The sequence below is a fragment of the Peromyscus maniculatus genome, chromosome 23 (assembly GCF_049852395.1).
Source record: "Peromyscus maniculatus bairdii isolate BWxNUB_F1_BW_parent chromosome 23, HU_Pman_BW_mat_3.1, whole genome shotgun sequence".
Classification (NCBI taxonomy): domain Eukaryota; kingdom Metazoa; phylum Chordata; class Mammalia; order Rodentia; family Cricetidae; genus Peromyscus; species Peromyscus maniculatus.
In genome coordinates, this window is record NC_134874.1 from 50,188,302 (window position 1) to 50,199,716 (window position 11,415).

The 11,415-nt window shown below is 48.5% G+C and overlaps 1 protein-coding gene across 3 annotated transcripts; it reads left to right on the forward strand.

Moving 5' to 3' along the window:
- Window positions 1-4,298: 4,298 nt before the first annotated feature.
- Window positions 4,299-11,097, forward strand: LOC143270360 (CD209 antigen-like protein A). Of its 3 annotated transcripts, XM_076560122.1 has the most exons (7): window positions 4,299-4,430; window positions 4,511-4,597; window positions 4,862-4,951; window positions 5,639-5,725; window positions 6,317-6,468; window positions 7,710-7,819; window positions 9,604-11,097. In XM_076560122.1, exons 1-7 carry the CDS (start codon window positions 4,385-4,387, stop codon window positions 9,752-9,754), a joined length of 723 nt encoding a protein of 240 aa, XP_076416237.1. In that variant the 5' UTR covers window positions 4,299-4,384; the 3' UTR covers window positions 9,755-11,097. The 3 variants fall into 3 exon arrangements, with proteins under 3 accessions (XP_076416237.1, XP_076416238.1, XP_076416239.1); XM_076560123.1 differs by lacking the exon at window positions 4,511-4,597 and having other exon boundaries at window positions 4,318-4,430; XM_076560124.1 differs by lacking the exons at window positions 4,511-4,597; window positions 4,862-4,951 and having other exon boundaries at window positions 4,361-4,430; window positions 9,604-9,960.
- Window positions 11,098-11,415: the final 318 nt, after the last annotated feature.

Here is an 11,415-nt window from a genome sequence, read left to right on the forward strand (position 1 = left end):
AACAAATCCATAGCCTCTGGCTTTCTGTGAAAACAAAAGCAAAGCCTCTTTTCCAAAGTAACACATCCTTATATCCAAATTTTAAAGTTAAGGTATCTTTAATATATACATATTGGTTTAACTCAACATCTTTTATGATCAAATGTTTTTCTGCAGTTAAAAATCCCAAAGACAACACAATCCAGATTCTCTGTGTAATATTCATCTTTATGTGGCTTATTTTTTATATTAATTTTACTTTCTCTTTAAATACTTTATTTTTTAAAACTTTCTATTTCTTTATATATATATATATATATATATATATATATATATATATATATATATATATATTCCTTTTTCTCTCTCTTCCAAGCCTATGTACATTTTTACACACATTGTAAAGCATTTAAAGTCTTGTTCCATCTGAATCTGTCTTATTGTGAATCTATTGCTTTAAACTGCAGCATTTGTAAGCTGAAATGGCACTATGGCTGCTGGCTCTGCCCACCTCAGCTTCCCAACATGGCGGCGGTACGTTTACAGCCAGCTCTGGGAGCTATCGTGGGTCTATGCTTTTATCCAAGCAGCATGTAGCCCAGAAACCTTTTTTGTTTTGTACTAGCAAAGGCTAAATCCACCATGCAGCTTAATGTGCCACTTGCAGAGGCCTCATTCCCGCCATACTGCACGTCGAGCGCATACGCCAGAAACACACCAGTAGCTCAAACCGGCAAGCTGCAGCTCATTTGAGAGAGATAATTAGGAAGCTGTTTTTAGCTCTGTTCTAGAATCTTTTCTCAGGTTTTAGGTAGAAACTCTTGCCAACACGTTGGGCGCCATTTGTAGCTAGAGTTTTCCTGCCTTGCCCACAGTCAGGACAAATCTTTGTCACCCACCAGTCCCACAGCTGCTCAGACCCAACCAAGTAAACACAGAGACTTATATTGCTTACAAACTGTATGGCCATGGCAGGCTTCTTGCTAACTGTTCTTATAGCTTAAATTAATCCATTTCCACAAATCTATACCCTGCCATGCGGCTCATGGCTTACCGGCATCTTCTCATGCTGCTTATCCTGGCGGGAAGCTGGCAGTGACTCCTTCTGCCTTCCTGTTCTTTTATTTCTCTTCTCTGTTAGTCCCACCTATACTTCCTGCCTATCCATGGCCAATCAGGTTTTATTTATTGACCAATCAGAGCAACTTGACATACAGACCATCCCCCAGCACAGCCAAATGCAGACCATCTCAGACACCTGCACTCAGGCCCGTGGTCCTAATCATCCTCTATGCAGACCTGCTGGGTAAAGCCATGAGGAACCCGAGAACGGGCTCCCACAGGACATACAGAACATCCCACAGCAGCAGAGTGCTGGGGAAGCTCTCAGGAATCCACAAGGATGACCCCACCTTGGACTGCTGGCAGTGGTCCAGAGGGTGCCTGGACTGGTCTGCTCTGATGACCAGTCTAGTGAATACCCTAACCATCATCATAGCCAGGCACCAGGCTGAGCTCTGGGAATCCAATCAATGAGAGAGAAGAAGGATTCTGCAGGCAGGGGATGTGGAGATCATGATGGGAGAACGTGCAGAGATGACCGGCCACACTAGTGGAAGCCCATGAACTGTGGACTGGTGGGTGTGGAGCTCCCATGGGACTGGACTAGGCCCTCTGGATACAGAAGATGGTTGTTTGGCCCTAACTGTTTGGGGAACACCCAGGCAGGGGGATCAGGATCTGTCCCTGGTGCATGGGCAGGCTTTTGGGAATCTGGTGCCTGTGGTGTGATGCCTTGCACAGCCTTGGTGCAGTGGGAAGGGGCTTGGACCTGCCTAGGCTCAGTGTGCTGGGCTCTGCTGACGCCCCATGGGAGACCTTGATTTGGGGGATGTGGGGATGTGGGGTGGCTTGGGGAAAAGGGCTGAGGGGTGGGAGGAAGGAGGAGGGGGGAATCTGTGGGTGGTATGTAGAGTGAGTAGAAAATTTCTTAATAAAGAAAAATCTTTAAAAAGCATGTGCAGAGTGTCTGGGATGAGGCAGAGGCAAGGCAGTGAAGGGGTGGATATGATCCAAATACATTGTATAATCCATGAAATTCTCAAAGAATAAATACAAACATTTTAAAACATGTTTGATCCTGATGTGCATAGAGCATGACAGATTGCACACCTGTGAAGTCACCTAACTCCACCTCCTCAAGGACAGGTCACCTTAGTGCATTTACCCTAAATCAGAAAAAGCAACAAGAATGGGTCTTGTATTGGGTATTTTCTGTTGCTGTGGTAAATGCCATGACCAAAAAGCAACCTGGAGAGGAAAGGATTTACTTGGCTTACAGGTTACAGTCAATCTTGCTCCCTTCAATCTTGTGGGAAATCAAGACAGGAACTCAAAGAGGAGCAGACCATAGAGGAACACTGCTTACTGGCTCACTCTCATGGCTTGCTCAGCTTAGTCTCTTGTACTCCAGGCCCATCTGCCCAGGGTGGTACCACCCATGGCTTCCTGGGTCCCCCCACATCAATCATTATTCAAGAAAATCCCAGACAGACATGCCCAGAGGCAAATCTGATGAAAACAATTCTTCAGTTGAGTCCCTTCTTCTTCAGTGATTCTAGTCCATGTCAAGTGGACAAAAATTAACCAGCACCAGTGTGGTGGTTTGAACGAGAATGTTCCACATAGACTTAAGATATTCGAACACTTGGTTCCTAGTTGGCAGTGCTGTTTGGATAGGTTTAAGAGGTGTGGCCTTGCTGAAGGAAGGATATCACTAGAAGAAGGCTTTGAAAGTTAAAGGACCTGTGTTATTTCTAATTCACTCTCTGCTTCTTGCCTGGATTTAAGATGTGAACTCTCAGTTTCCTGCTCCCGCAGCCTTACCTTTACACCACCATCATGAACTCTAACCCTCTGGAACCATCAGCCCGAATAAACTCCTCCCTCTCTAAGTTACCTTGGTCATGGTGTTTTATCATAGCAACAGAAAAGTAATAATAATACAGTTGTTGGTACCAGGAGTGTGATATTGCTGTAACAGACCTGACCATCCTGTATTTTGGAGAAAAGTGGATGAACTCTGTAAGTGGGGTACAACGGGCCAGCCTAGTTGGAAGACGGAAGTACAGAGAACTGTGTGCACTGTGGAGGCCGGTATCAAGGTTTCCGAGGGGAGCAATATTAGCAAAGGGGCTGCTTTCTGCCCTTGTCCTCACAACTTGCCTGGTGCTAGATTTAAAGGAATGGACCAACGTCTTTGGTTTAGGAGATTTCAAAACAGCTCAATAGCGTTAGAGATTAAGACGAGGCCTGACTGGAAGGGGGCCCTCAGGAAAAGACCCCACCGAGCTAAGCTTCCAAGTTGTAAAAGTCTCTTAAACCCCTTACCACCTGCCAGTGAGGGGCTGGGTAGAATTCAAGAACGAGCACAAATAGAAGATTCTAGGGCCGGAAATCCCACTCTGAGGCCCAGGGTGCAGAGAATGCAAGAATCAAAGGATGGAACTGGAGGGACGGAGGGGTAGGGGAGTGGGGGGCGGGCTGCAACACTCTGTCTTCTGGACCTGACCCAGCCGTTGCAATCACGGACTCACAGCGACTGTGATCACCTACATACTAGCACACCAAAGAGAAGACATAAAAGTAGGAGGGAGACTGGCCAGGAAGAAGGGCGGGTCAACAACATGGGAGGGATACAAGGAAAGGACATAGCAGAGGAGAATACGATCACAGTGTATTTGTACAATTAAGAAATGGTCGAAGTATTTTAAAGGGCATTAAATAAAGCGTAGTGAGATCCAAATAATTTGTACAGTTTAATGACTGCACTGGAATCGACGCTGCGGGAGGGGATGCGGCTCAGTCAGTCCCAGCACTCGGGAGAAGAAGGGATGAGGCAGTTCAAGTCATCCCCTGCTGCACGTGGAGTTTGAGGCCAGCTTGGACTACATAAAACCCTGCCTCAAAAACAGGGGGAAAAAAGAGATCATGTGAGTGAGGCCATCAGTAAACCAATACCGCAACGCCTGGCATCCGTGGGGTGGTGTTTCTGGGAAGAAGACATGGTGTTACTAGCCCACACCCCATCATCCGTGAAAAAGACACAATGGTGTCACTTTATTTTACAAGTCACTGGTTTTTATGGAAGACGTTTCTGAACTGGCCATACTGGGAATGAATCAGCTCTCCCCACTGCGAAGCCCAGACCCTCTCACCCGCTCTGAAATTCCTGGAACATGCATCTCCCGCCTGGTGTGTCAGATGCTCAGCCCCCTCCCTCTGACTCTTCCGGCACCAGTACCCACTTCCCAGTTTCTCTTCCTAAGTAAGACTACGTTCAGGGAGGTGGTGAATAAAAGCTGCTGTCCCCGCCAGCTTCTGCACTGAGAAGTGGCTGTGAACCATGAGTGACTCCAAGGAAATGGGGAAGAAGCAGCTTGGCCCTCTGGGTGAGACTGGGCTGGTACTCTGGGAGCTTGGGGAAGGGGCAGCAGATGGGCAGTGTGTGACCCATGCTCTGTCCACTCAGATGAGGACCAACTGATAGCCAGCCCCACCAGGTACTCCATCAAAGGCTTTGGCTTCCAACCCAATTCTGGATTCGGTAGTTTCACTGGTAAGATAGGATGAGGGGCTGTGGAATGGACAGCTCCTGGCAGAAACTTGGGTTCCTGGGGAGGTGGAGGTTGGGACTCTGGCCACTGAGGTCCAGAGAGTTGGAAGTTCAGATCCTGCATCTGGGCCCTGGGCTCCCGGGAACTTAGAGGCTAGGATCTGGAATCCCGTACCTTGGGAATGAGGCTGTTGTATTTATCACCTGTTTGGGGCTACATTGAGTCAGGGACGCCAAGGTGCTGAAATTCCATCCTTGCCCCCACAGGGCACCTGGGCCTCGGCCATGTCCCCTTGGCACTGCAGGTTTTCTTCCTGGTTGTCTTCTCGGTGCTGCTGCTGGTCGTCCTTGTCAAAGGTCAGGCAGGACTGAGCTTTGGGGTCTGCAGGTCTGGTTCTTCAGCCAAAGGGATCTGGGAGGGAGGAGCGACTGACTGAGACTGTGTCCTCACGGTCCTCTGAGTAGACTGGGGAGACGCTGGCTGCACTCGCCTTAGAAACCCAACCTCCCTTGGGTGTTAGATCTCTTCATCATCAAACAGCACTAAGCAAGACCTTGGGCCTTGGAAATGGTGGTCCCTGGACTGGAGATGTCACCCGAGCGGTAGAACGCTAGCCTAGCAAACTCAAAATCCTGTGTTCCATCCCAGCACTGCATAAAAGTGGGTGTGGCTGTGCATGCCTAGAACCCCAATACTCAGGAGGCTGAGGCAGGAGAATTGGGAGTTCAAGGTCAACCTCAGCTACATAGAAATTTTGATGCAGCCTGAACTATATGAGACTCTGTCTAGAAAATAAAGGAAGGAAGGAAGGAAGGAAGGAAGGAAGGAAGGAAGGAAGGAAGGAAGGAAGGAAGGAAGGAAGGAAGGAAGGAGAGGGAAAGAAGAGAGGGAGGGAGGGAGGGAGGGAGGGAGGGAGGGAGGGAGGGAGGGAGGGAGGAGGAAATTGGAGAGAAAAAACGGATGTTTTGGTCCTAGGGGTCCAGTATAGGCCAAGAAATACAGTAAGCATCTAATAGTTACACTGACCCTTTCTCTTGTCACAGTGTTCAAGATCCCCAGTTCTCCAGGACAGGAGCAATCCAGCCAAGAGAAGGTCTACCAGGAACTGACCCAGCTGAAGGCTGGGGTAGGTGAGTAACTAGAAATGAGGGGTCTCACATTTCCTGAGGTTTCCAGAATCACTTTGCTTAAATAACTGCTTTTTGCTGAGCCTCGGTTTCCTCACCTGTGGAATGGGCATGCAGGGTAATACTAAGGAAGGCATCCATTGGTGTTGACTTGAGTCCACGCACATAATAGGCAGTCAGTGTTCACAGGGATTGTGGACAAAATAGGCACTCAAGATTTACAGGAGCCTGGACAGATTAGGCACTCAATGTTCACAAGAGTATGGACACAGTAAGCACTCAATATAAGCATATAATGTTCACACAATAGACACACAATGTCACAGGGGTTTTATGCACATTAGGCACTCAGTGTTCACAGAGGTAAACCTGTCGCCTGGCCTCCATTCTGAGCTCTAAGCTGCAACTTCTTCCAGTCTGGAAAAGACCAGGCTAGGACTCCTGGGTTCTCCTGGGTATAGAAGGGACTCAAGAAGTGGGGTAGGGAATGGTTCCCCATGGTGCTGAGTCAAGGCAGGGGGCCTGACTCTGGAGAGCTTGAAGGGTGGTCAGTCACAGGAACATGCATCCATCCTGACCTGCCTCCCCCAACAGATCGCCTGTGCCGCCCCTGTCCCTGGGACTGGACGCCCTTCCAAGAAAGCTGCTACTTTTTCTCTGTGTCCCAGAAGACCTGGAATGATTCTGCCACGGCCTGCCAGAATGTGGGGGCTCAACTTGTAGTCATCAAGAGTGATGAAGAGCAGGTATGCCTGGTGGGCCCCGGTCCTCATCTGTGGATGCATCTGGCCACTGGCTGAGGGGAAGAGGTATTGGGCTGGATTCAATGTTCTAGAACAGAGGCTGCTTGCCTGGAGAGGGAGGATAAGAAGATCATGAATAAGGCCAGGGCAGCTGCAAAAAGACACTCTAGGGCTGGAGAGAAGTCTCAGTGGGAAATGCACTTGCCAGGCACACATGAGGACCTGAGTTGGCACCCCTCAAACCCACACAAAGCCCAGCTTGAGAATACACACCTGTAATCCCAGTGTTCCTGTGGTAAAATGGAGGGGGCGGGGTAAGAGACTCCATGGAAGCTGGTAGGCAGCTCTCCTGGCGTACACAGTGGTAAACAAGATCTCCTGTCTCACACAAGAATCAATCTAACGTTATCCTCTGACGTACACACACTCATACATGCGTGCGCATGTGGAGGCAGAGCCCAGCCTTGAGTGTCATCCCCCGGGTGCTGTCCACCTTCTTTAAGGCAGGGTCTCTCATTGACCTGGAATTCACTGTTTAGGCTGAGCTGGCTGGCCAACAAGTCCCAGGATCCTCCTGCCTTTGCCTCCTCAGTGCTGGGATTACAAATGTGGACAATCACAGCTGGCTTTCCACATGCTTGCTAGGGGGTCGAACTCAGGTCCTCACACTTGTGTGGCACACACTTAACTGACTGAGCCATGTTCTCAGCCTCACTACTATAGTTTTTAATGTGATTGATGCTTTAGGGGAACACCTAAAATTTGTGGCCAGCACTCAACAACTTCCTCTGTTGGATTCAAAAAGAGTCCTTGTGTGTGTCTTTTGCTAATTGTCCTAGTATAAATATCACCAGCCTTGCTGGTTTGAAGCATCAATGAGACACAGCTCAGATCAGAGCTGAGCACAGGTCACTAACACATTCAGTAATCATGAACTTGTTTGATCTGGTGCAGCCAATTAAACCCAGTCATGAGTAAATTCATATGGACGTGTGCATAACTTTCAGATGGACAAGTGTGCGACGTTGCTAGGTATGCACATTCTGTGTGTGAGTGAAAACACATCTGCCCGTAACACACAGGTGTGGGGAGATTCAGAGCTCACGGTGCTCACAGCCTCATAAGGTATAAAGCTGAACCTCGGACTACAGGCAGGACTTCCCACCAGGAGTGTGGGGAAACACTGGCTAGAAAGAAGAGGGAGGCAGAGCTCCTCTCTGACTCTTCCTCTTCTGCATTTCTAGAAGTTTCTACAACAGACTTCTAAGAAGAGAGGCTACACTTGGATGGGGCTCATCGACATGCATAAGGAATCCACATGGCACTGGGTGGACGGCTCACCTCTGACGCTCAGGTAAATCCCAGAGGGATGGAACACCCTACAGAGTGGGGTGAGGTTTTAAGGCTCTGACTTGAGGCATTCTTGGAGTCCATCTCCTCTCCCTGGTCACCTGGGCATTTAAGCTTAGAACGTTGCTGAGTGGCGGGAGAGGAGGTTCAGATAGGATGGCACCCCATTCTGAGATCCCATCAGGAAAGGCTTGTGGGAAGAGAGGCATTAAATAGGAATAATTGTGTAGGAAACCCAAGACTGGAAATGAATCCATTGGTAAAGTGCACGCTCACAACCCACGTAAAAACAACTGGTGTTGTGGTGGCATGCGCTTGTAATCTCTGAGCTGGGAAAGCAAAAACAGAAGGATCCCTAGGCTTGCTGGACAGCCAGCCCAGCTAAATAGCAAGTTCCAAGCTAATGAGAGATCCTGTCTCAAAAATCAAGGTGGAGAGTGTCCTGAGGAAGTTGTTATCTGAGTCCCACATGCATATATACACACACGTGCACGCGCGCACACACACACACACACACACACACACATATACACACACACACACACACACACACACACACACACACACGAACACACAGAGACTGAAAAGGACTGTTGCCATTAACAACATAACTTGTAGGTGGAACTGGAGAGATGGCTCTGTAGTTAAGAATCTAGGAGTTGTTAATTCTAGAGCTGTAAAAATCCTGAAAGTTCCAGAGGACCTAAGTTTGGTTCCCAGTACCCACATCAGTTGTCTCACAACCACCTGTAACTCCAGCTCCAGGGAGTCTGGTGATCTTTGCATACATCTACACTGCACATAAGTTCACATGCACCTGCATACTCAGGAACATATATACACATACCACACACAAAAGAAAAGAATATGCATACAGCTTGTTGTACTCTGAGATCCAAAAAGAGAGCGTTTACTACATCACTTGATCACATGAGAGTACAACAAGGACCTGAGCAAGTCAGGATATAGAGGGAGCAGGAGATTCGGCAATGGCCTTGGTTGTGATGTCTAGGAAAGAAGCAGATGAAGTGGGTCAAGCAGGCTTGGGCAGGGGTGTTTTGAAGTGTGTTAGTGGGTTCTAGGTGCTGTCTTTCTTAGCTAGCCTTCTATTGATGTGATGAGCACCATGACTAAAAGCAGTGTGGGGAGGAAAGGGTTTATTTCACCTAACAACTCCCAGGTCACACTCCGTCACTGGGGGAAGTCAGGGAGGAACTCAAGGCAGGAGCCAAAGCAGAAGCCATGGAGGAACACCACTCACTGACTTGCTTTCCATGGCTTGCTCAGCCTGCTTTTTTATACTACCCAGGACCACCTGCTCAGAGGTAGCACGGCCCACTGTGGCCAAGGCCATATAGTATCTCTTATTAATGATAAAAACGCCCCCCACAGGCTGCCCTACAGGCCAATCTGATGGAGGAATATTCTCAGTGAAGGTCTCCTCTTCCCAGATGACCCTAGCTGTGTTAGGAGGAAACTGGTTAGCACACTGTCCTTAGCTGTGTGGTGTTTAGTCCTGGACAGGTGGGTACTGACTAAGTGAGGAAGTTGTGTGTGTAGAGTCTCTGTTTGGTTGCATCTGACAAACTGTACCCTCCTTGGAGCAAGCCCTCTCCATCATGGCAGGCATGGGTAAGGTGCAAAAGTCAGAGTGACTCAGGCATGTCTGTCATGTCATGTCATGTCATGGGGTCATGTCATGTGCAAGGCAAGTCTGCCACTCACATTCTAGAAAGGGGCTTACAGAGTTTTCCTGGGGCAGAATCTCATGTCCTGTGGTCTTTGCAGTTTCATGAAGTATTGGAACGAAGGGGAACCCAACAACGTAGGGGATGAAGACTGTGCGGAGTTCAGAGGGGACGGCTGGAACGACACCAAATGTGACAACAAGAAATTCTGGATCTGCAAAAAACCCAAAACTTCCTGCCCTAGCGAGTGATGGCCAGCCTCTCTCCACTACCCCCACAGCCCAAACGCCCAGTTTGTTACACCTCTCTGCAGCCATTGATGCTGCCACAGGATCTCTGGGACTTTCCTCTGGCAGGTAGCTTGTCTCCTGCGTGGCCGGACCACGAATGTGTAATCCTCCTTTGGGTTAGTGGCTCTGGTCCACCTTTGCCTTCTAATGGAGTGACCAGGTCTGAAATGTATCCAGGCCCCTGAGTGGATTCCTTTGGTCTCCTCTGTCTTCCTTTCTGAGTCTAGAGCAGGCGTTGCCATGTGTAACTGATGACACTGAGTAACTGATGGTACATCCTCTGTGGCTTCCTAACATCTCAGAGTACTTTCCTCCCACCTACTAAGTTTTTATCTACCTACCCTGCACGCCTTTCTATGGATGTCTTCCCTGATTTCAGGAACTCAGTCTGTAGGCTAGAAGCACAAGAGAACCAATTCCTCATCCATTAGTCATGATCAGGAATTATTGTGTTAATACCCTGGCTCTCTCTCTCTCCACCCCTTGGGCAACACGGTAAGCCTCAATGTTTTAGACCCTGAGATTGACCTCCCAAATATTTGGAAGATTTGTAAATTTTATTGAATTTGCTCATTGACAATTTTATATATAGTACATTCTGATTATTGTCACCCTCTGCTCATCCTGAATCCCTCTCTTTTTTACCTCTCCCTTCCCCCATTCATGACCTTTTGCTTGCTTTTGTGACCCATTGATGTTAACAAGGGACATGTGTATGACCATAATTTGAAACTATCCAGTGGGGTCTGGTAGGCTCATCATCAACTGAAGACAATGACTGTCCCTGTCCCCAAATCCCTCAGCAGCCAATTATTTATCGGGGAGAGATAGGGCCCTGTGAGCTCTTTCCTGATCTGTAACTGAACGCTGAGAGGCACGATTTCGTGCAGGCTCGGCTGCCGTGAAACCACGTTTGCGCTCACAAACCAGAATCTCACAGCCTGTCTCCATCTCCAGCTCTTACGTATGTCCACCCTGTCTTCCACACCATCACCTGGAATCTTCTAGTTCCTTATTCAGGGAAGAACATGTTGCTCCAGCTGCTGGGAGGTCTGCTGTCAGCTCCTTCCTGTCCTGTGTCACACAGCACTCTGCCTCCTCCAAGGCCAGATTTCCTGGTGATGAAGATGTAGCCATGTCTGGGTCAGCGTGGGGCAACTCGGCAGGATCGATCATTCAGGCCCCCATAGCACCCCAGGAGGTCACCTGTGACTGCGTCAGATCGCCTTTTCTAGGCCTGTCCCTTTGCTATTCTTGCTTCTTTTTTATGACATAATTAAAAAAAAAATTATCTTTGTCCATGGTGCCAAGTGACAGGTTTCTTGTTTACAATATGTACCTTTGACCACCGTTTCATTTATGCCAACAGGGTGACTTGGTGTAGAGCAGAAAATCTCAGCATGGAGTCAGGCACTGGGAAGACCAGAGAGGTGTTTAAAGCCTGGAATGTTCATCCACATCCATTCGTGTGGAGACTGAATTTGTCAGTCTCCAAGGTCACAGGACCAGTCTTCCCCTCCCTCCACTGGGGTGAGCACAAGAACTGCCCTCCATGAACAGACTGCATACTAAATTCTGACTTAAGTCAGCCTTACACATGCAGGGCAGCTCAGAGGCACTCC